Source organism: Salmo trutta, chromosome 33 (genome assembly GCF_901001165.1).
Source record: "Salmo trutta chromosome 33, fSalTru1.1, whole genome shotgun sequence".
NCBI lineage: Eukaryota > Metazoa > Chordata > Actinopteri > Salmoniformes > Salmonidae > Salmo > Salmo trutta.
Window position 1 is genome coordinate 12,990,922 of NC_042989.1, and position 25,282 is coordinate 13,016,203.

Below are 25,282 nucleotides of genomic sequence, written 5' to 3' on the forward strand. Positions count from 1 at the left end.
TGCTCTGCCTCCTTAACAAAGACTCCCGACATTGGTGATGTGTAGCTGGCTACCCTTTATAGAGAACCCCCCGCAGCTCACTGGTTAGGTCCTCAGCCTGATTTCCCTGCCATGTAGAATCATCTGAGGAACAATCAATGGGATTGTCTCGTCTACTGTATTTGCAACGTCAAATATTACTCTAACACAATTACAATGATTGTTTTGATTGATTTACACCAAGATAGTCACCGACTTGCAGTGTGGCAGTTGCAGTAGTACAATACGTTGCCTGTTGGAGCCCGTCAGCTTTCTACCTGAGGGGAGGTCAGTCAGTGTGAGCTGGGTTGTCATTGCCATGTATTGTGTATGTACTGGGTCTGGTCCTCTGTATGTACTGGGTCTGGTCCTCTGTGTGTACTGGGTCTGGTCCTCTGTGTGTACTGGGTCTGGTCCTCTGTGTGTACTGGGTCTGGTCCTCTGTGTGTACTGGGTCTGGTCCTCTGTGTGTACTGGGTCTGGTCCTCTGTGTGTACTGGGTCTGGTCCTCTGTGTGTACTGGGTCTGGTCCTCTGTGTGTACTGGGTCTGGTCCTCTGTGTGTACTGGGTCTGGTCCTCTGTGTGTACTGGGTCTGGTCCTCTGTGTGTACTGGGTCTGGTCCTCTGTGTGTACTGGGTCTGGTCCTCTGTGTGTACTGGGTCTGGTCCTCTGTGTGTACTGGGTCTGGTCCTCTGTGTGTACTGGGTCTGGTCCTCTGTGTGTACTGGGTCTGGTCCTCTGTGTGTACTGGGCCTGGTCCTCTGTGTGTACTGGGCCTGGTCCTCTGTGTGTACTGGGTCTGGTCCTCTGTGTGTACTGGGTCTGGTCCTCTGTGTGTACTGGGTCTGGTCCTCTGTGTGTACTGGGTCTGGTCCTCTGTGTGTACTGGGTCTGGTCCTCTGTGTGTACTGGGTCTGGTCCTCTGTATGTACTGGGTCTGGTCCTCTGTGTGTACTGGGTCTGGTCCTCTGTATGTACTGGGTCTGGTCCTCTGTGTGTACTGGGTCTGGTCCTCTGTGTGTACTGGGTCTGGTCCTCTGTGTGTACTGGGTCTGGTCCTCTGTGTGTACTGAGCCTGGTCCTCTGTGTGTACTGGGTCTGGTCCTCTGTGTGTACTGGGTCTGGTCCTCTGTGTGTACTGGGTCTGGTCCTCTGTGTGTACTGGGTCTGGTCCTCTGTGTGTACTGGGTCTGGTCCTCTGTGTGTACTGGGTCTGGTCCTCTGTGTGTACTGGGTCTGGTCCTCTGTGTGTACTGGGTCTGGTCCTCTGTGTGTACTGGGTCTGGTCCTCTGTGTGTACTGGGTCTGGTCCTCTGTGTGTACTGGGTCTGGTCCTCTGTGTGTACTGGGTCTGGTCCACTGTGTGTACTGGGTCTGGCCCTCTGTGTGTACTGGGTCTGGTCCTCTGTGTGTACTGGGTCTGGTCCTCTGTGTGTACTGAGTCTGGTCCTCTGTGTGTACTGGGTCTGGTCCTCTGTACTGGGTCTGGTCCTCTGTGTGTACTGGGTCTGGTCCTATGTGTGTACTGGGTCTGGTCCCCTGTACTGGGTCTGGTCCTCTGTACTGGGTCTGGTCTTCTGTGTGTACTGGGTCTGGTCCTCTGTGTGTACTGGGTCTGGTCCTCTGTGTGTACTGGGTCTGGTCCTCTGTGTGTACTGGGTCTGGTCCTCTGTGTGTACTGGGTCTGGTCCTCTGTACTGGGTCTGGTCCTCTGTGTGTACTGGGTCTGGTCCTATGTGTGTACTGGGTCTGGTCCTCTGTGTGTACTGGGTCTGGTCCTCTGTACTGGGTCTGGTCCTCTGTGTGTACTGGGTCTGGTCCCCTGTACTGGGTCTGGTCCTCTGTACTGGGTCTGGTCTTCTGTGTGTACTGGGTCTGATCCTCTGTGTGTACTGGGTCTGGTCCTCTGTGTGTACTGGGTCTGGTCCTCTGTGTGTACTGGGTCTGGTCCCCTGTACTGGGTCTGGTCCTCTGTGTGTACTGGGTCTGGTCCCCTGTACTGGGTCTGGTCCTCTGTGTGTACTGGGTCTGGCCCTCTGTGTGTACTGGGTCTGGTGCTCTGTGTGTACTGGGTCTGGCCCTCTGTGTGTACTGGGTCTGGTCCTCTGTGTGTACTGGGTCTGGCCCTCTGTGTACTGGGTCTGGTCCTCTGTACTGGGTCTAATTCTCTGTGTGTACTGGGTCTGGCCCTCTGTGTGTACTGGGGTCTGGTCCTCTGTGTGTACTGGTCTGGTCCTCTGTGTGTACTGGGTCTGGTCCTCTGTGTGTACTGGGTCTGGTCCTCTGTGTGTACTGGGTCTGGTCCTCTGTGTGTACTGGGTCTGGTCCCCTGTGTGTACTGGGTCTGGTCCCCTGTGTGTACTGGGTCTGGTCCTCTGTGTGGACTGGTCTGTGTCCTCTGTGTGTACATGGGTCTGGTCCTCTGTGTGTACTGGGTCTGTCCTCTGTGTGTACTGGGTCTGGTCCTCTGTGTGTACTGGGTCTGGTCCTCTGTGTGTACTGGGTCTGGTCCTCTGTGTGTACTGGGTCTGGGTCCTCTGTGTGTACTGGGTCTGGTCCTCTGTGTGTACTGGGTCTGGTCCTCTGTGTGTACTGGGTCTGGTCCTATGTGTGTACTGGGTCTGGTCCCCTGTACTGGGTCTGGTCCTCTGTACTGGGTCTGGTCTTCTGTGTGTACTGGGTCTGGTCCTCTGTGTGTACTGGGTCTGGTCCTCTGTGTGTACTGGGTCTGGTCCTCTGTGTGTACTGGGTCTGGTCCTCTGTGTGTACTGGGTCTGGTCCTCTGTGTGTACTGGGTCTGGTCCTCTGTGTGTACTGGGTCTGGTCCTCTGTACTGGTCTGGTCCTCTGTGTGTACTGGGTCTGGTCCTATGTGTGTACTGGGTCTGGTCCCCTGTACTGGGTCTGGTCCTCTGTACTGGGTCTGGTCTTCTGTGTGTACTGGGTCTGGTCCTCTGTGTTTACTGGGTCTGGTCCTCTGTGTGTACTGGGTCTGGTCCTCTGTGTGTACTGGGTCTGGCCCTCTGTGTGTACTGGGTCTGGTCCTCTGTGTGTACTGGGTCTGGTCCTCTGTGTGTACTGGGTCTGGTCCTCTGTGTGTACTGGGTCTGGTCCTCTGTGTGTACTGGGTCTGGTCCTCTGTATGTACTGGGTCTGGTCCTCTGTACTGGGTCTGGTCCTCTGTGTGTACTGGGTCTGGTCCTCTGTATGTACTGGGTCTGGTCCTTTGTACTGGGTCTGGTCCTCTGTGTGTACTGGGTCTGGTCCTCTGTGTGTACTGGGTCTGGTCCTCTGTACTGGGTCTGGTCCTCTGTGTGTACTGGGTCTGGTCCCCTGTACTGGGTCTGGTCCTCTGTACTGGGTCTGGTCTTCTGTGTGTACTGGGTCTGATCCTCTGTGTGTACTGGGTCTGGTCCTCTGTGTGTACTGGGTCTGGTCCTCTGTGTGTACTGGGTCTGGTCATCTGTACTGGGTCTGGTCCTCTGTGTGTACTGGGTCTGGTCCTCTGTGTGTACTGGGTCTGGCCCTCTGTGTGTACTGGGTCTGGTCCTCTGTCTGTACTGGGTCTGGCCCTCTGTGTGTACTGGGTCTGGTCCCCTGTCCTTGGTCTGGTCCTCTGTTTGTACTGGGTCTGGTCCCCTGTACTGGGTCTGGTCCTCTGTGTGTACTGGGTCTGGTCCTCTGTGTGTACTGGGTCTGGGCCTCTGTGTGTACTGGGTCTGGCCCTCTGTGTGTATTGGGTCTGGTCCTCTGTGTGTACTGGGTCTGGCCCTCTGTGTGTACTGGGTCTGGTCCTCTGTGTTTACTGGGTCTGGCCCTCTGTGTACTGGGTCTGGTCCTCTGTACTGGGTCTAATTCTCTGTGTGTACTGGGTCTGGCCCTCTGTGTGTACTGGGTCTGGTCCTCTGTGTGTACTGGGCCTGGTCCTCTGTGTGTACTGGGTCTGGTCCTCTGTGTGTACTGGGTCTGGTCCTCTGTGTGTACTGGGTCTGGTCCTCTGTGTGTACTGGGTCTGGTCCTCTGTGTGTACTGGGTCTGGTCCCCTGTACTGGGTCTGGTCCTCTGTGTGTACTGGGTCTGGTCCTCTGTGTGTACTGGGTTGGGCCCTCTGTGTGTACTGGTCTGGTCCTCTGTGTGTACTGGGTCTGGCCCTCTGTGTGTACTGGGTCTGGTCCTCTGTGTGTACTGGGTCTGGTCCTCTGTGTGTACTGGGTCTGGCCCTCTGTGTGTACTGGGTCTGGTCCTCTGTGTGTACTGGGTCTGGTCCTCTGTGTGTACTGGGTCTGGTCCTCTGTGTGTACTGGGTCTGGTCCTCTGTGTGTACTGGGTCTGGCCCTCTGTGTGTACTGGGTCTGGTCCTCTGTGTGTACTGGGTCTGGTCCTCTGTGTGTACTGGGTCTGGCCCTCTGTGTGTACTGGGTCTGGTCCTCTGTGTGTACTGAGCCTGGTCCTCTGTGTGTACTGGGTCTGGTCCTCTGTGTGTACTGGGTCTGGTCCTCTGTGTGTACTGGGTCTGGTCCTCTGTGTGTACTGGGTCTGGTCCTCTGTGTGTACTGGGTCTGGTCCTCTGTGTGTACTGGGCCTCTGGGAACACCAGGTAAACAGAAGCCAGGTCTTGCCACTGTCACCCCTGCCCTTGTCCCTCCCAGGCAGTCCACACACGCACACAACCACACACACACCCCTGTCCTTGTCCCAGCGGCCCCAGGGCACACGGCCCTCTGCTCCCGGCAGCTTAATTTAGCTCCCCCACAGCCAGGCCAGTGCTTTATGCATTTTTATTTCCTAATTATTATTTGTTAGGAGAGCTGGTTTCCTCAAGGTGACACCCCCTCTCTGTCAGGGTGGTTATTGTGCCAGACACACAGTGTGTAATTAAGCAAATCAAGGCTGTCACATTGGAATGAAGCCCTCTGGAGTCCTCTGCCATGCTTAACGTTTAATGCTACATAACTCACCAACACTGGGGATAGAGAGTGGGGGTGGGGGTGCTTGCTTTGTGGTCGTATGTGTGTTTTGTCACTGTTTTTGTGTGGTCTATTTGGCAATGCATTTCGTTTTATGCCTTGAATTGCCATGCACCTGCTACTGTACCTACCAGGCTGTGTTCAGCCTTCCCACCAGTTGTTTGTTAACAGGGATACCTTGCTTTAGCCCTAAGTCGTAGCAAGTTAATGAAATCAGAGCGAGAGAGCTCATTCTTAATTCATAATAACTATAAGTCCTGAAATAAAAACATGGAGGAGTTCATCAGACAAATAACCTTGAGGGGAAAGCAGATGGGAAAAGAGCATTGTGTCATTTTGTTACTTTTATCTGATGGGACTTAATTAAATTCGCACCTCCAGAATAATTGGCACTGCGCTGTTTTCAGACAGACCTTCTCTCCCTGCCTACCTGGCCATTTTGTGTTAACCAGGAATTAATTCATCACAAAGTGACCCCAACTTTTCAGCAACACATTTGCTTGCCTTTGTTTAATTAAATGTCCTCATAGGCTTCTATTCATTTTGTTTTGAAATTGTTTCCAGTAGATTTAGCATTGTCTATGCATTATTACCATTGTCAGAATGTTTTCTTCTGCTATGTTGATCTTGTGCATCATTACATTCATTGTCTCTTGTGACAGACTAGACTGGCCAGCGTACACGTGATTTGCATTCACAAACATATAGTCTACTTCAGAGAGAAGCCACAGCTACTCACTGGTGTCTCCTCTGACCTTGACTGTCCTGTCCTCCCCCTAAATCCTCCTGGCCACCTCCTTTTCCTTCTGTCCTCCTCCCCACCTCCACCTGTCATCCTTCCCACCTCCTCCTCCTCTCTACCTCCTCTTCCTCCTCCTGTCCTTCTCTTGTCCTACTCCCCATCTTCCTTCTCCTGTCTTACTTCCCACCTCCTCCTATCTTCCTCCCTCCCCTGTCCTTCTCTTCCTCCCCACTCCTTCTTTGACTTCCTGGTCTGGTCTCCTCTTCAACCCTGGTACAACCCTCCTCATATTTATCATCACAGAACAGCACTGGTCCTGGCCCCTCCTCAGCAGAGAGGAGCCACATACAGCAGATAGCAGCCAGCCAGGCAGCCAGGGTGACAGGCATCAGGGAGGAATTTTTCAAAGCTGTCATAACTAAACCGTGTGCTGGTGTCCATGACTGTGAAATATGGCCAGCCAACGCCCCCCGATATGATTAAGTGCTGTATAATCTTTTAATGGATTCAAACAAACTGAACTGAAATGCAGACACCTCAATGTGAAGCGATATGCATTAGATGGAGGAGTGGAGGACTCAGGTCACAGAGGGCAGTTGGTCGTGCCTTTGTACAGGATATTATTGTAGCTGTCAGGTTTTTTCAACTATTGTTCTCTGATATTTACCCACTTTAATGGAAGGTAGGTGTGGGTTTGTGGAGAAATTGCTTTTGACTCTGATGGCTCCTATTAGTCATAATGCCAGAACAAAACTGTGTGTGTGTGTGTGTGTGTGTGTGTGTGCGCGTTGTAAGTGTGTGTTGAGTGATGTTACTCAGTCGACTTACCTTCAAAGTGGTGTGTGTGATTTTTGTTGGTTCCTTCAGAGCCCACCTACATCACGATGGCGCCCCCTACCTGTCAGTCATTAGAGAACTGCTCCCTGTCAGAGAAGGACTGCTTATACGGCTTCCGACAGAACCTGAACAGCTGTCGCACCTGCCACTGCAAGACACGTGAGTACTGGGCCATATTCATTAGGGTACACAGCGGAATACGTTTTAAAACGTTTTCCAATGTAAAACGAAAATGTGCGTTTCTTATTGCACAAATCCAGGGTGTGGTGACCTTGTTTCAGTCCATTTTCTTCCGTTTGGTTCACGACGTGATTTGGTCTGACGTCTCGGTCAGTAAAGCTGTTTTGCAATATGTCTATTATTTCCTCTCACCGGATTGGTTTATACAGAGGACAGAACTCGCCCTGGGCCAATGACATTGAGACATTGTTCTCTGGTGTTCTCTCTCTCCTTCCTGACTGTTTCTATGACTATACCTGTCTGGGACATTATCAGAGATGGATTAAAGGAACACTGAGGGCAGACTCAGACATCTTGAAAGGGCTTTTAAAAACAAAGATGTTTTATGTTTTCTATCCCTGCCTGTCAGAAAAGAGCATTATCATAAGTCATGACTTCTGAGTTTCAAAAACAATTCCTCATTTTGAGTATCTCTCAATGAAGACATATTGATATGTAAATAATTTAATGCACCTCTAAGCCATTGCCACAGATCATAAAAGAATAAGTGGACTTTTAGAACTATTAAATGACTGTTCAGTTTTGGCTATAAACTGATGTCTGATGTGTTTCTGTCTGTGTCTTCCCTACAGGAGAAGAGCTGTGCAGTGCCCTGACCTCTGACTGTACCCTGAAGTGTCCATTTGGCCTGCAGACAGATGCCCACGGCTGTGACGTATGTCAGTGTCGCCCCAGGCCCAAGAAGTGTAAGGCTGTAGTTTGTGACAAGGCCTGCCCCTTCGGATTCATGTAAGACAGCACTTCCTTCCTTCCTTCCTTCCTTCCTTCCTTCCTTCCTTCCTTCCTTCCTTCCTTCCTTCCTTCCTTCCTTCCTTCCTTCCTTCCTTCCTTCCTTCCCTACCCCTTCATCCCCCTCCTTCCCTCCCTCTCTCTACCTCCGTCCTTCTTCCTCTCCCGCTGTCTTTACCGACACTCTACCCACTCAGACACACTTAATAACAAACATGCTGATTCCCCACTCTCACACAATTATGATATAGTTTTCATTCCAGCGCCCCACGCTTTGAAATATGAAGCGGTTCAAAATCGGCGTCGTTTCAGAGTAAATGATGCCTACTTCTGCCAATCACTTTCAGCCGTTATAAAGCAGTAGATCTTCACAGAGCTAGACAGACTGACAGATGGTCAATAATTGTAATTGAAATCGCGGCTCCTTCACACTTATGTCACAAATTACCCTGGTTACATGCTTTGCCTGTTATGCTTAAGTGAGTTGTACTCCTAAACGGACAAAATGATAACTTTTTCCTTCTCCACAACTCATTTTGGCTAAACAGGCATCGCGTGTGGAGTTGACAGCTTCACCCAGGTTACTGATTGGGTTTTCTGTGTTGCTGTTGCACACCGTAAAAGATAGCCTCTGATAGTGAAACTGAAGGGCTAATCTTCTAACAGGATGTTCTTTTAGCTTCTCCAAATGCATCTGGCCCCTAGTACCGTGCATGTAGGCTCACCGGACCCAATACACGGATTTCCATTTACACAGAGGTACATCAGTAATAAATCATTTATTACAGCTTTCACTAAGGAATCTTGTCTGCAGGTTAAGAAGGTATACACACACACACACACACACACACACACACACACACACACACACACACACACACACACACGCTCATACCTCCTATGCTTGCTGTGCATAAAAACTCACGTGTAGAGCTATAAAACAAAAGCTTTCATATACAGCACTGTATAAAAATGGACAATTACAGCACATGCCCAACAGCCATACCACCTTCTGATTGAATTAGTTTGAAAATAACAAAAATATTATAATGTGACTCAATCTCAGCCTCCATTTGATGAGCTTGTTAATAGATAATTCCCCCCCCCACATCAGCTCAACTGATTTATTACATTACCATAGTTAGAGAAGCAGATTATGTGTGTCAGCGGTTCAGAATGGTTCTGGATATATGTCTAACTCACTACCGGAGCCCGAAGGCTCCTTCGCTCCCAGCCAAGTTAAAAGGTACAATCTGCAATAGTTACTGATGTTAAATGCTCATTTTAATGAACGATACATTGACTCTTGAAGAATGTAACTTATAAATGCCTCACAAGCTCATAGTACAACTGTCTTACCCCATCAGAAGCCAAAATATAAAGTTGTTTCACGGAATAGATTTATAGCGGGGCTGCTGTTTTGCTGATACACTAATTACAGTTTGTGGCTTTAAAAGGACAATCTGCATCTATTTCTGGACAAAAAAATAATGACACATACCCATTGATTCTTGAAGAATATAACTTCATGAGCTTAGTTCAACTGTCATACCCCATCAAAATCCCAAATATTAGATTTCTTTACTCCAATGTTACTAAACAAAGTAAATTGTATGACCGGATGGCACTTTGTTTCAAATGCAGATTGCTCGTTTAAAGAAAACTGCTTCTCCCCTAGTCCCTTGTAGTAATAGTAGTACACCTTCTCTTTCATGACAGATTTTCTAGTGTGCAGCTAGCAGCTTTTCTATAAGGCCCTGGGGAGGCCGGTTCACCTGCACTATAATCCATCTGCCCTGTATCTTAACTGTGGTGTGGACCAACCAGCCAGCTGTCCTGCTAGGAATTATTATGACAGAATAGTTATGGATATGACAGAGAGTAAAACGCTTAGGTGGCAGGCAGTGTCCTGTCCACACATTTACCTTCCTATCATAAACTAAACTCTCCCTCAACAATGGTCTGTCACATACAGTAAAGGTGTTACTCGACTGGTCTGTGCCTGCATTGAACCAATCGTTGCTCTCCCCCTCTCGCTCCCTTCCTTTCTCTCATTCCTTTCTCATGAATGAGTGTGCACGACGTGAATGCTTGCATCTAAGATTCTAATTTTAGATATCTATTTATGCGCCGTCAAAGTTATAGCTTACACCCTATGTTCGAGCAGCAAAGTGTTTAGTTTGAATAATTCAACGGGCCGCCATCTCCTCTCCGTACAGACTCTATTGATATTCCCCACAGCTGAAATGGCCCTTGATAGCTCCTTATCACCAAACCAAATGTGGATTGTACATGGCTGTTCCTCCTCAATCTTATTATTCATGAGATAAGAGAGTGGGCAGGAGAGGGAGGAGGGGGAGGATGGAAGGAGGAGAGGGAGGGAGGGATGAAGAGGGGGAGGATGGAGGGATGGAGGAGGGCCTGGACGGGATAGGGGGGATTTGGAACGTGAATTTTTATTTAGGAAAGGTGCCCTGCTCTGTCTGGTCAGAGCAGCGAGCCACAGAGCGAAACGTTTGTTTGATACGTCCCCATGGTCAGTCATTTGTGCCATCTGTTGACACGCGTGTAATCACACACACACACACACACACACACACACTCTTATCTCTGTCCTTGTTTTAACTGATGACATTGGTGCTGCTTGTCATCGGCACCTAGCTGGAACATGCACGCTGCCTGTCTCTGATAGGCAAATGTTTGTGTGACTGTTTGCTATGTGTTTACCTCTCTATGCAATGACAAAAACCATGTCAAACTAATGAAACAGATACCACGGCAAACAAACTTTTGCTGTTGTAAATTAAAGCATGTCATACAAACAAACACAATGGCAAACTAAAAGTTGACGGGCGTCATCTGTAATCAGTGCTGTTGTTTTATTGAGGTGAGAGATGAAACCATCATAGCTTAATATTCTCACTTTCACTATAGACTACTGTAGCGTGCACAGTCTTATTTTACGTTCACTATAGACTACTGTAGCGTGCACAGTCTTATTTTACGTTCACTATAGACTACTGTAGCGTGCACAGTCTTATTTTACGTTCACTATAGACTACTGTAGCGTGCACAGTCTTATTTTACGTTCACTATAGACTACTGTAGCGTGCACAGTCTTATTTTACGTTCACTATAGACTACTGTAGCGTGCACAGTCTTATTTTAGCACCATTTTCTGTCATTCATGTTTTTTCTGTCAATTTAATGGCACAGTATTTTGGCTATTTATTCAACTGCTATTGATGTGTGATTACCATTTTACAGTGTGATTTGGTATATTGTTTTTCCATAGGCTGAAATACAAGCACTGTTGTAAGCTGCTGCTAAAAATACATGTAAAAAACGATGAGGGTTTGCCAGTTAGTTTGGTTTTGGCACCAAACATTTTGTTTGCGGCTCAAATCAAATATTACAAAAATGTAATACAAAATAGAAATAGTGACACAAGGGATAAATACACAGAGAATAACGAATAACAATAACAAGTAAAAGTAACATGGCTAGATACAGGCAGTACCAGTACCGAGTCGATGCACAGGGGTACGAGTGTGTGTGTGGCGTCAGTATGCATGTGTGCGCATGATATGTGTGTTTGAGGTGTGAGTGTATGACGTGTGTGTGTTGGGATGTCAGTGTAAGTATGTAGGGTCAATGCAGGTAGTCCGGGTAGCCATTTGATGAGCTATTTAGCAGTCTTGTTTAGTAGTATTATGACTTGGGGGTAGAAACTGTTCAGGGTTCTGTTGGTTCCAGACTTGGTGTACTGGTGTTGCTTGCCATGCGATAGCTGAGAGAACAGTCTTTGACTAGGGTGGCTGGAGTCTTTGCAGATTTTTTGGGCCTTACTCTGACACCGCCTGGAGTAGAGGTCCTGGATGGCAGGGAGCTCAGCCCCAGTGATGTACTGGGCCATTCTCACCGACCTCTGTAGCGCCTTGCGATCGGGTGCCTAGCAGTTGCCGTACCAAGCGGCGATGCAGCCAGTCAAGATGCTCTCAATGGTGCAGCTGTATAACTTTTTTCAGCCTCCTGAGGGGGAAGAGGCGCTGATGTGCCCTCTTCACAGCTGTGTGGGCAGGTGTGTGTGTGGACCGTATTAATTCGTTAGTGATGTGGACACCGAGGAACTTGAAGATCTCGACCCGCTCCACTACAGCCTCATCGATGTGGATGGGGGCATGCTTGCCCCTCTGTTTCCTGTAGTCCACTACCAGCTCCTTTGCCTCGCTGGCATTTAGGGAGAGGTTGTTGCCCTGGTCTCTGACCTCCTCCCTATAGGCTGTCTCATCGTCGTCGTTGATCAGTCCTACTACCACCGTTGTGTCGTCAGCAAACTTGATGATGGTGTTGGAGTCGTGCGTGGACATGCAGTCCTGGAAAACAGGGAGTACAGGAGGGGACACCCTTGAGGGGGTAAAAACTGTTCAGGGTCCTGTTGATGGTCAGCATGATGGATGTGTTGTTGCCAACTCTCACAGCCTGGGGGCAGCCCGTCAGGAAGTCCAGGATCAGGTTGCAGAGGGAGGTGTTTAGTCCCAGGCTCCTAAGCTTGGTGATGAGCTTGGAGGGGAAAATGGTGTTGAATACTGAGCTGCATTTGTTGATTAAAAGTATAACTACAAAGTGATCACTAATGATCATTAACAATAAAGTTAAGCTAAAGAAATGTAAATGCTTACTTTATTTGTTCTCGTAGGCTGATTGTAGAGGGGTCCTTCATGTTTCCTGGTCAGAGATTGTGACAGGCAAACGGAAGGGTGTTCAAGAGCTCAACTGTGTTGTGGTTCATGCAAACATGTTGATTTTTTCCCGGGGGAGGAGTGAAGTGTGAAATGGTACAATGTGTTCCATGATGAAATGCATTATGGGTACAATGTATTCTTAAACCTTTCATATCCTGTTTTGGCCGGACAGACGGGAAAGTTGGGCTATACTGTAGGCCTACTTGCCCGCAGCTCAGGCATTATTGAGGCTTGGGTTAGGTCAGTACAGTGACTTATGTTGCTCTTCTTCCTATTGTTGCTCTTTGTACGTATGTTAAGCACTTTTGGCGCCTATTTATTGTCAACATTGCCTATAAAAGCCCAAACCTTTGGCAGAAAAACCGATGTCTTTTCTGACTCCTCACTGCAACACCCACCGTGACGGCCATTTTGGCTACCCTCACGGCTGTGATCTATAACCAGTGATGCTTCGCGTAGCCACGCTAGCTTCGTCCAGAGTGGCTCGTCATGTGGTTACTAGCAAGCCAACAGCATGCTAGGTAGCAGGGGCTAGAAGCTATAGTGAGCTTCGATTGGTGTATTGCGCCGTGATATCGCTGAGTATTTGCATAAAGTTAAGCTTTCGCTCTGTTCACGCTCCCACGCCATTTTCGCATCGTCCAACGGTCCCCCAGACACTTCGCTTTTCTTCCAATGAAAATGAATGGCCTTTGTTTTATCACCTGACATCATCCCTAGTGGACATGGACCGTCACACTCAGCAAAGGTGGATTTTATAGGCTCTCCATTTCCGATACTGTAGCATATACTATGTAAATTAGTACCTATATTTTCTAACCTTTGAATAAGTGATGTTAACCTCTCTCTCTCCTCTAACCCCATCAGAAAGAACAAGCATGGTTGTGATATCTGCCGCTGTAAGAAGTGTCCAGAGTTACCTTGTGACAAACCCTGTCCAATGGGCTTCCAGCAGGACGAGGTGGGCTGCCTGAAGTGCCAGTGCAGAGGTGAGTGCCATCTATTGATAACCTTTGATACTTTTGCGTTCATAATTTAGATGCTGCTAATAAAATAAAAAAGTTCTCCAAACTCTCTCCTCTCTTTCCCCTGTCAGACTTGGAGAACCACTACCTGTACCTAAACTTTATAACTATTCTGCTGTCAGTGTTTTCTTGTTTCACATATTACACCCATAGAGAGTTGTGTGGAGTAGTCTCTTGCTGCCAGACTGGCCATCTGGTTATTATTGTTCTCATCATAGTCAGCTACCTTCACCATCAGAAAGAACCAAACTTTTGTTGTGATGGATGTTGAGGGTATAGAATATGACTAAGGATGTGTCATGAAAGGCACCCTATTCCCTTTATAGTGTACTACCTTTGATGGGCTCTGGTAAAAAGTAGTACACTATATAGGGAATAGGGTGCCATTTGAGATATATTGTTACATCTTGGGTGTGACCAGATGGCAGGCTGGGGTCATCTCCTCCACACAGATCTATTATTGATACTTCTCTTGTGTTCTGCTGTGATTTGCACTAAATAATGAACTCCCTGTCAAATATTAATGAATGAGGGTTCGAAACATAGCTCTTTTAATGAGAAAAACGTTTTGAATCTGTCTTTCTTTTGAATTGGTCAAATTGGGCATCCGTCCCTGTATGGCTCAGAATCTCAGACAGGATTTTAATCAAGGTGTTTTTATTCTCTCCCTGACAATGATTTGTTCCTGGTTGGCCCCTGATTCTGTAAGCCAGTCAGTGATTGGTCCGCCTAACACTGTACACTCTTAGAAAAAACGGAATCATAAAAGGTTCTTCAAAGGGGTTTTCTATGGGGACAGGTTCTAGATAGCACCTTTTTTCTAAGAATGTACTTTATAGTGTAAGGGTTAGGGTTATGCTGGTAGTTGTATCTCTAAAACTTGTCCTCTTCCAGACCAGGGCTCCTCGTCAGTCGCCCCGTCAGTGAAAAAGGGCTCATGTCTGTCCATGGATGGAAGACGGCATGAGAATGGGGAGAACTGGCACGATGGCTGCCGGGACTGTTACTGCCACAGTGGCAGGGAGATGTGTACCCTCATCTCGTGCCCCGTGCCAGCCTGCGACAGCCCTGCCATACGGGCTGGACAGTGCTGCCCATCCTGCCCAGGTAAGGAGCCTAAAACAACCTAATGAAGTAAGGAAAAACAACTGTGCACTTGTAGTAGTCTATTCTTAGAAAGGATAGTTGGTGTGTTTACTTGAAATCATCTTGAAGCTGAAATTCTTCTGAAAAGATATTGCCGATTTTCCCATCTTCATTGTTTCATAGTAGATACTGTTGATAATACAGTACATACTAATGAAAAAGCTGTTTCCAATATGTTTCACCTTTAACCCTGTGCTCACTCTTCTGTTCTCCTCCCTCAGATGAGCCCAGCTCCCACAAGCCAGACCTGGGGGACTCGTCAGTGTGTCTGGCCCCGGGGGGAGAGTACTTTGTGGAGGGGGAGACGTGGAACATCGACGCCTGCACCCAGTGCACCTGTCACAGTGGGCGTGTCCTGTGTGAGACAGAGGTGTGCCCGCCCTTGCTCTGCCAGAGCCCAATCAGAACGCAAGACTCCTGCTGCCCCCACTGCCCAGGTGAGTTTGAGTAGCCGTTGGTTACTCAAGTTGGCTTTGAAACACTATGGGTCTTTGAGTCTCTATATACAGTATCTGAGTCTGTGTGGCAACTATAACATTATTTTATAATAGAGAACGGCAGCCTTATCATTATGCTTAAACGCAGCCTAAACCCTAAGCCATATATATATATATATATATATATATATATATATATATATATATATATATATATGGTAGAGATGAATGTGAAGGGGGATAGTGTCTCAAGATTGTCTTAACTGAGCTGAGGTCCTAAAGTAAATTATAGCTGCACAGACCTGGCATTGAGAGAGCTGCTATTGTAATGTTTACTATTTTCCTTGGCTCTATTTCCAACACAACAATACGGCTGCACAACGATAGTATGCCTGGCATAACAAACTAGAGGGGTGGCCTGATGTTTATGCCAGAGATAGAGATAGAGATAAAGAGAGAGAGAGAGAGGGGGAAAGAGAGAGAGAGGGGGAAAGAGAGAGAGAGGGGGAAAGAGAGAGAGAGAGGGGGAAAGAGAGAGAGGGGGAAAGAGAGAGCGGGGGAAAGAGAGAGCGGGGGAGAGAGGAGAAAAAAAAAAGAATGTGCATAATGCATAAGTTATAGAACTCGAGACATGACTAGTGCATGAGAAAATGGAGACATAGCAAACCAAACATGAAACAGACAGGGGTGCTTTGGGCCTCTGTCAGAGTAAAACAGTGTAACAGCACAGAGATGCCTGGAAGGCCACCAACTCAACTCTCACATGGATATTTTGGTTTGTTTCCATCGCTTAAAGATGTACTATGCAGAAATCGCTCCGCCTTTTCTGGTTGCTAAAATTCTAATAGTTCACCTAATTTCAGTTTGTGACAAAACAGGCAAGTATAGTGTAGAGAATCATTGGACCATCTAAACCGCTGGGAAATATATTTTCCATAACCACAAATATTGTAGTATAGAAATAGTGCACATAGAACAGATCTACCGCTTCTTAGACTTGCTTTCATTGAGAATGACAGATCTATAACTCGCATTTCTATGTGAATTTGGTCGGGTCGCCCAAAAAGTTACATATTGCATCTTCAAGCTGTTTGTTTGAGATGTTTTAGCTGAATATACCAAAGACGCAAAGATGAACATTCTACCATTTGAATGTCATCAATATTTTAAGCCCTGGAATCCAACCCATGTATTCTTGTCAGGTGAACCAGTTCTTAGGTGCTCTGTTGGCTTCCAAGAGCTACAGTCACATCTAAAGAACACATCTTTGAAAGCATACCTGACTGAGTGCAGTCAGTTGACCCTGACTGTGTGTTTGTCCCTCTCTCCTCTATAGACGAGCCCATCACTCCCCAGTCTCCCAGTAATGACAGCATGCCCAGCTACTGCAGGAACGAGGAGGGAGACATCTTCCTGGCAGCAGAGTCCTGGAAGCCCAACACCTGCTCCAGCTGTGTGTGTCTGGACGGACAGATCAGCTGCTTCTCAGAGTCCTGCCCACCCGTTGGCTGTAATAGGCCCGTGCTACGCAAAGGACAGTGCTGCCCCTATTGCCTCGGTATGCTGCACACACACATGCAGGGACACACACACACACACACACACAGATAATTGGACCTACCTGGGTTAGGCGTTAAGGTTAGGTTAAGGGTTAGGTTAAGGGTTAGGTTAGGCGTTAAGGTTAGGGTTAGGTTAAGGTTAGGGTTAGGGAATAAATAGGATTTTAAATGGGAACAAATTGTTTGGTCCCCACAAGGATGGTAAAACAAACGTGTGTGGTGGCGTGCATGTGTGTGTATGTGTGTATGTGTTTGCGTGTTTACTGAATGAGTATCTTCCATATGTTTACCTGTCCCCGAGGTTGATCCTATTTGATCTTCTCCCGTGTCTCCTGACAGATGCCACACCGCGAGCCGTGTGCCACTTCAATGGGAAGACATATGCAGACGAGGAGCGCTGGGACATAGACAGCTGTACACACTGCTACTGCCTTCAGGGACAGACCCTCTGCTCTACTGTCAGCTGCCCCGCCCTGCCATGCCACCAACCCACCATAGTGGAGGGCAGCTGCTGCCCCATGTGTTCAGGTGTGTGTGTGTGTGTATTTGTTGCCGTTCACTCTCATTGCCTCTAATGAATTCCTTCCCCCTCAAACATACAGTACACATACGCGTACGCACGCACACACACACACACACACACACGCATTCACACTCCCTTGCAAAATATGAATTGTCTGGTCATCAATATTACTTAAGCAATAAGGCATGAGGGGGTGTGGTATATTGGCCATATACCACAAACCCCCAAGGTGCCTTAATGCTATTGTAAACTGGTTACCAACGTAATTAGAGCAGTAAAAATAAATGTTTCGTCATACCTGTGGTATACGGTCTGATATACCACGGCTTTCAGACAATCAGCATTCAGGGCTCGAACCACACAGTTTATAATGCTATTAATAACATAGCATTGTTGAATACTCATTTCTGATTGGCTTGAAAGGCATTCTAGAGCATGCATTATTTCCCTACAACACACCCATGTATTCTTTACCTACCTAACCACGTATCAGCACAGTAGAATTCAATGGCTATAGTTCATTCTTACATGTTCTATATTTGAGCTGCTTTTGAAAGCAAAAGTCGAAGTGAAAACATTATTGGCATTGTTGAATAATAGCAAGCTAGGACTGAAGATTTGGTTAGCTAAACGAGCAAGTCTGTTTGTTTGGTTACCAGTTCTAGACCATTTCAACTGGAGGGGCCAAGCTGGGGCCAGTTGTACTGTTAGAGGGGCCAGTTACATTAGACGTTATTGTTGTCATATCGTTTTCTTCACTGCATTGCAGGCATTAGCAGGCAAAAGACCATGTTCATAATCATCATCGTTGCCACTGTCTAATAATGGATGTAAAAAAAGAACGATAGCAAAAATGTGTTATGTAAAAATTATTTCATACTCCACATTTAGGGGGGGCACAAGGGGGTCCAAAATTGTTGTCACAGGGGCACTGCCCCCCCCCCTCCAGAACTGCCCCTGTTGGTTACCAAGGCATCCACTGTAGCTATCTAGTAAACTTGCTAGCTACTTCAGTGGATGTTGAACACATTTCTACCTGCAAATGAACACATTTCTAGCAGCAAATGTGTTAAATTATAGCCATGGTATAAAAGGGACAATCAACTATGCTTTCTCTGGAAAATAATACAACTCTGTGGAAGGTTAGATCCACTCTGCTAGAAGGCATAGCACCTAGTTGATTTTCCCTTATGTATATTCCCTTCACTACTTTGAAAGAAGGACTATAAAAGAGTGCAGATGTCCTCCCATTGATGTTGCTATGTATTCACACCATGTCCCTCAAATATTTATTTGGTTGACTGTTAAGTAATGAGTTGAGTAATTGAGGAGGACAACCACAGCAAACACACCTTTATTGATATGAATAGTTGAATGGAGGGATTAGGGTTTTACTGGGCTGTGTGGTGAATTAACATGCATTGCTATGGCTAGATAATAGTATTGATCATAGCTCCCTCTCTGTTCTCTATGTCACTGCTCGGCCCTGGATCGATGAGCTGCAGCAGTAGTGTAATTATGAAACTCACAGCAGAGCTCTGAGGAGAACGCCACTGCCCGTAATTCACACCAGCTGAGTTCAAATACTATTAGAAATCATTTCAAATGATTTATCTACTCTTGATTGAGCTTGGCTGACTTAATGGAACCAATAGAGTAGTGGCGAAAGTGAACGTCCCGCCCACCTGGCACTCTAGGCAGACTAGAGTAAAGCTTGATGTATTTGAAAGAAAACAAACCCTAGGTCTGCTCCACTGCCCCCATAACGGCAGCTGTGGTTGTGGACCCTAACAATAGCTGGGGCAGACGAAGGCAGACGAAGATGAGACAGTGTAATTGAATCCCTAGATGTGATTGGGTGGAGATGAAATGCATAACATCCCCTCTTTTCTCAGAGTCGGGCTCAATTAATAAAAGGCCAAAGGTCCCTCACTCACCACTCACTGTTATTTCAATACCTCTTCTCATTATTATTCCTCTCTCTCTCTCTCTCTCTCTCTCTCTCTCTCTCTCTCTCTCTCGTCTTTACCTAACCACGTGTTTCCATATTATGCTACCTAATAGAGATGTACGCACCAGCCCCCACCAACGTGCCCATCGAGAAGACAGACCAGCATGGAGACAGGAACCAGCCTGCCTGGCCCACACGCAGTGAGAATGACATCATGCCCCAGTTCAGAGGTCAGTGTTCAAATCAAACACTTCCTGGTCTGTCATGCTGCTAAAAAAGCTTTCCTACTCCCCAACTCACAAACCAAACAATTGATTCCCATTCAAAATGGTATTTTCCCTAACCCTTAACTTAACCCTAACGCCTAACCCTAAACCTAACCCGTAATCCTAAATCTAACACTAATTGTAATCCTAACTCTAAACCTAACCCCTAAGCCTAAAATAGCCCTTTTCCTTGTGGGGACCGGCGAAATGTCCCCACTTGTCCGAATATGAGGATTTTTGTTCCACATATGGATAGTAAAACCACACACGCGCGCGCGCGCACACACACACACACACACACACACACACACACACACACACACATATACTTGACACATCCCCATCTTTAGCAGGTGCAGTGGGGGAGAGAAATCTGGAGTGTCTGTCTCGTTGGTGCTGCTATAGCTGCTAAATGTTTTTGCAGGCGTCCATATGTAACTCTTCATCCAGGAGCAGAGTCTGCTCTTTCCTTTTAACTGCAACCTAGGGACTGATTCAATCCCCCATAACTCTGCTATGCCAAAACATGTCTAGTGTTGCTGGGAGGATACCACATTATTGTTTAGTTTCTAGCACACTTACGTTATGAATTTGATACACATACCACGTGAGGTTACTACAGCAGTTTTTTAAGACATAAAAAAGTATTTTCTGAAATCCTACACCGCACCTACCAACGGTATGAGGATTATATATAAACATGCCAACATCCCATGATAAAGAAAGGTTTGAGTCTCATAATGTTTGTGTGTTCCCTTTGTCACAGGGGACTTTGGTAGTCTCCAAATGCCCTATCTGGATGGGAAGACCCCAGTTCCCAGTGAGGACACCAAACTGCACTCTGTGGCATGGGTGGCACTGCCCATCGTCATGATGCTGTTCACCATCACAGCTCTGCTCTACGTCAACCAGAAGAAGCAGTGGATCCCCGTGCTCTGCTATCGCACCCCCACTAAGGTAGGGGGAGACATTACCCACATTTACAGTGCATTTGGAAAGGATTTTCAATTTTGTTTTACCTTACAGCCTTATTCTAAAAAGGATTAAATATAAATGTATTTTTCCCCTCATCAATCTACACATAATACCCCATAATGACAAAGCAAAAACAGGTTTTTAGACATTTTAGAAAATTATTAAAAAAAATGGAAAATGGAAATATCATAAGTCATAAATCTGGGCCCCTACAAATCAGCTGGGCTAGACAATCTGGACCCTCTCTTTCTAAAATTATCCGCCGCAATTGTTGCAACCCCTATTACTATCCTGTTCAACCTGTCTTTCGTATCGTCTGAGATCCCTAAAGATTGGAAAGCTGCCGCGGTCATCCCCCTCTTCAAAGGGGGTGACACTCTAGACCCAAACTGTTACAGACCTATATATATCCTACCCTGCCTTTCTAAAGTCTTCAAAAGCCAACTGAACAAACAGATCACCGACCATTTCGAATCCCACCGTACCTTCTCCGCTATGCAATCTGGTTTCCGAGCTGGTCATGGGTGCACCTCAGCCACACTCAAGGTCCTGTGCAGCCGTATTCATCGACCTGGCCAAGGCTTTCGACTCTGTCAATCACCGCATTCTTATCGGCAGACTCAACAGCCTTGGTTTCTCAAATGACTGCCTCGCCTGGTTCACCAACTACTTCTCAGATAGTTCAGTGTGTCAAATCGGAGGGCCTGTTGTCCGGACCTCTGGCAGTCTCTATGGGGGTGCCACAGGGTTCAATTCTCGGGCCAACTATTTTCTCTGTATACATCAATGATGTCGCTCTTGCTGCTGGTGATTCTCTGATCCACCTCTACGCAGACGACACCATTCTGTATACTTCTGGCCCTTCTTTGGACACTGTGTTGACAAATCTCCAGACGAGCTTCAATGCCGTACAACACTCCTTCGTAGCCACCAACTGCTCTTAAATGCAAGTAAAACTAAATGCATGCTCTTCAACCGTTCGCTGCCCGCATCCGCCCACCCGTCTAGCATCACTACTCTGGACGGTTCTGACTTAGGTATTTGTAGTTGTCCACATATTCTAAGTGTCTGTTTAGATTGTAAATGATCCATCCAGACTCACATTAAGCATCTCCAATCCAAAATTAAATCTAGACTCGGCTTCCTATTTCGCAACAAAGCATCCTTCACTCATGCTGCCAAACATACCCTCGTAAAACTCACTGTCCTACCGAACCTTGACTTTGGTGATGTCATTTACAAAATAGCCTCCAACAATCTACTCAGCAAATTGGATGTAGTCTATCACAGTGCCATCCGTTTTGTCACCAAAGCCCCATATACTACCCACCACTGTGACCTGTATGCTCTTGTTGGCTGGCCTTCGCTTCATATTCGTCGCCAATTCCACTGTCTCCAGGTCATCTATAAGTCTTTGCTAGGTAAAGCCCCGCCTTATCTCAGCTCACTGGTCACCATAGCAGCACCTACCCATAGCACGCGCTCCAGCAGGTATATTTCACTGGTCACCCCCAAAGCCAACTCATCGTTTGGCCGCCTTTCCTTCCAGTTCTCTGCTGCCAATGACTGGAACGAATTGCAAAAATCTGACTTATATCTCCCTCACTAACTTTAAACATCAGCTGTCAGAGCAGCTTACCGATCATTGCACCTGTACAGAGCCCATCTGTAAATAGCCCACCCAACTACCTCATCCCCATATTGTTATTTTTTATTTTTTTGCTCCTTTGCACCCCAGTATCTCTACTTGCATATTCATCTTCTGGACATCTATCACTCCAGTGTTTAATTGCTAAATTGTAATTATTTCGCCACTACGGCCTTCTACTACGGCCACTACGGCTTTCTATTGTGTTATTGACTGTACATTTGTTCATCCCATGTGTAACCCTGTGTTGTTTGTGTCGCACTCCTTGCTCTATCTTGGCCAGGTCGCAGTTGTCAATGAGAACTTGTTCTCAACTGGCCTACTGTACCTGGTTAAATAAAGGTGAAATAAAGAAATTTAAAAAGTATTCAGACCCTTCATTCAGTACTTTGTTGAAGCACCTTTGGCATCGATTACAGCCTTGAGTCTTATTGGATATGACGCTACAAGCTTGGCACACCTGTATTTGGAGAGTTTCTCCCATTCTTTTCTGTAGATCCTCTCAAGCTTTTTTAGGTTGGAATTGGGTGTGTCGGTGCACAGCTATTTTCAGGTCTCTCCAGAGATGTTCGATTGGGTTCAAGTCCAGGCTCTGGCTGGGCCACTCGAGGACATTCAGAGACTTGTACCGAAGCCACTTCTGCGTTGTCTTGTCTGTGTGCTTAGGGTTGTTGTCCTGTTGGAAGGTGAACCTTCACCCCAGTCTGAGGTCCTGAGTGCTCTGGAGCAGGTTTTCATCAAGGATCTCTCCGTTCATCTTTCCCTTGATCCTGACTAGTCTCTGAGTTCCTGCCGCTGAAAAACATCCCAACAGCATGATGCTGCCACTACCATGCTTCACTGTAGGGATGGTGCCAGGTTTCCTCCAGATGTGACGCTTGGCATTCAGGCTAAAGAGTTCAATCTTGGTTTCATCAGACCAGTGAATCTTGTTTCTCATGGTCTGAGTGTCCTTTAGTTGCCTTTTGGAAAACTCCTAGTGGGCTGTCATGTGCTTTTTACTGAGGAGTGGCTTCCGTCTGGCCACTCTACCATAAAGGCCTGATTGTTGGAGTGCTGCAGAGATGGTTGTCCTTCTGGAAAGTTCTCCCATCTCCACAGAGGAACTCTGGAGCTCGGGTTCTTGGTCACCTCACTGAACAAGGCCCTTCTCCCCCGATTGCTCAGTTTGACCGGGCAGCCAGCTCTAGGAAGAGTCTTGGGGGTTCCAAACTTCGTCCATTTAAGAATTATGTTCTGTGTTCTTGGGAACCTTCAATGCTGTAGAAACGTTTTGGTACCCTTTCCCAGATCTGTGCCTCAACACAATCCTGTCTCTGAGCTCTATGGACAATTCCTTCGACCTCATGGCTTGGTTTTTGCTCTGACATGCACTGTCAACTGTGGGACCTTATATAAACAGGTGTGTGGCTTTCCAAATCATGTCCAATCAATTTAATTTACCACTGGTGGACTCTAATCAAGTTAAAAAACATCTCAAGGATCATCAATGGAAACACGATGCACCTGAGCACAATTTTGAGTCTCATAGCAAAGGGTCTGAATACTTATGTAAATAAGGTATTTCTGTTTTTTATTTTGAATAAATTTGCAAACATTTCTAAAAACCTGTTTTCGCTTTGTCATTATGGGGTATTGTGTGTAGATTTGATGAGGATTTGTTTTATTTAATCCATTTCAGAATAAGGCTGTAACATAACAAAAATGTTTAAAAAAAAGTCAAGGGGTCTGAATACTTTCCGAATGCACTGTATGCCTGGATGGTTTCTGTCCTGCTTTACTGCAGCCTGTGGGTGGTTGTTGTAGTATAGTTTATATTCCTGTGGTAATATCATATCAGCAGCTTATGGAGAAGCATACGTGATCAATGTCTTTACTTTTGAATATAGAACTAATTGAATGTAAAAAAAATATGACTATTACATAGAATGATTACATTGTCTAGCTATATAGTAATGACATAGTAAATACTCTATGTATACAGCCTGAGCAGAGCCTTAATAAGAAATATAACATAGTATGAATATTCAAATAAAATCCATATCTAAGGCTCTGAGCCTAACTAGATTGTTATCTGTGGAGGTAACTAAATGTGTGTGTGTCCTCTATAGCCCACCTGCCTCAACAACCAGCTGGTGTATGTGGACTGCCAGAAAGGTACCAAGGTGCAGGTGGACAGTTCGCAGAGCATGCTCCGGATCGCCGACCCTGACTCTAGGTACAGCGGTTACTACAGCATGCAGAAACAAAACAACTTCAACAACCTGCAGGCCGACAACTTCTACCAGACTCAGTGAGACAGACTGGCCTCGCCTCGCGTCCTGTACTCAGCAGTCAGAAGCAGCCAAAAGCAGAGAGAGAGAGAATGAGAGAGCACCTTACCTACAGTACCGTCACAACAACTATGACTTACCACAGACAGACAAATGTCACCAAACCTATAAGATGACAAAATCACTAGCAAACTAGCAACGATCACTCCAAATAAAAAAAAAGAACAGACAGACAATTGACAATGTCCTCAAGATTAATAACAAACCAAACAAAATAGAATAGAATTAGGATTATGATGACACAATGGGAGAACCAGAATCTAGACTTTCCCTAGATTATTATTATAAAAAAGATTGTGAGTGTTACAGGTGTGTGTGTGTGTGTGTGTGTGTGTGTGTGTGTGTGTGTGTGTGTGTGTGTGTGTGTAAAGTTAGATATGAATCTTTGGGATTAGGACAAACTGGGTATTTTTCAAGCTATGGTATTTTCCTGCATTCCTGCTTCCTTGAAAAAGGCCTTTGAAGAAATAAACCGAATAATCCAAGCTATTGTTTTCTGTTGAACACTGAACTTTTAGAACCAAAGCTCCTCTGACTGTCTGTCAAATAAAAATCACACCCCTGTGAGAGAGAGGCTAGAGGAACGCTGTGGCCTGTCTGAGCTGAGCTAAGCCATGGCAGGACGGACTGACGACTGCCGGACTTCATGTGGCGCTCAGACGAAAGAGAGTGAACGAAGGAAAAAAAGAGAGGTCAGACACCGTAGACCCCATCACAGACAGAACTCAACTGAGCACCTCTCTCAGGTCTGTTCAAGCTGGACTATTCCTCCCTTCTTTCCTTCCTCTTTTCCTCCCCCCCTTTGAAAACGTCAAAATTGGCTTGTTGTCTTTTCTTTTCCTGTTGAACGTCACCTGTTGGAAAGGAAGTGGACAGAAAGAAGAAGCGTCACTCGCTCCATCACCAGGCTGTTGTTCTCCCTGGTCAGTCGTCTGGATTTCTAATATCTGTTGATTTTTCTTAGATGTTCTTATTTTCCTCGTCATTTTCAAATCTCCATCATAATTTGGCTAAATGTATTTAACATCAAAGGGCAAGTTGACTCTAACTTTCACTCACTCCAAACAATGGTGTCTTTTATTTGGATAAAGAATAAAGGGGTCCAGGTTGATATAGGCAGGATGAAGTGAGTGTATTTCT

At 46.4% G+C, this 25,282-nt stretch overlaps 1 protein-coding gene across 2 annotated transcripts in view; it reads left to right on the plus strand.

Moving 5' to 3' along the window:
* Positions 1-24,817, plus strand: part of crim1 (cysteine rich transmembrane BMP regulator 1 (chordin-like)) — a 116,763-nt gene extending 91,946 nt beyond the window's left edge. Inside the window, exons 8-18 of one of the 2 annotated variants that reach the window (XM_029729836.1) lie at positions 6,596-6,724; positions 7,378-7,534; positions 13,147-13,268; positions 14,199-14,411; positions 14,672-14,887; positions 16,224-16,445; positions 16,786-16,974; positions 19,034-19,150; positions 19,953-20,143; positions 23,921-24,027; positions 24,661-24,817. In XM_029729836.1, the coding sequence (XP_029585696.1) occupies positions 6,596-6,724; positions 7,378-7,534; positions 13,147-13,268; positions 14,199-14,411; positions 14,672-14,887; positions 16,224-16,445; positions 16,786-16,974; positions 19,034-19,150; positions 19,953-20,143; positions 23,921-24,027; positions 24,661-24,709 (1,712 nt within the window). In that variant the 3' untranslated portion in view covers positions 24,710-24,817. Of the gene's footprint in view, positions 1-6,595; positions 6,725-7,377; positions 7,535-13,146; positions 13,269-14,198; positions 14,412-14,671; positions 14,888-16,223; positions 16,446-16,785; positions 16,975-19,033; positions 19,151-19,952; positions 20,144-23,920 lie in introns of both variants that reach the window. The other variant, XM_029729835.1, reaches the window with a different exon arrangement.
* The last annotated feature ends 465 nt before the right edge of the window (positions 24,818-25,282 follow it).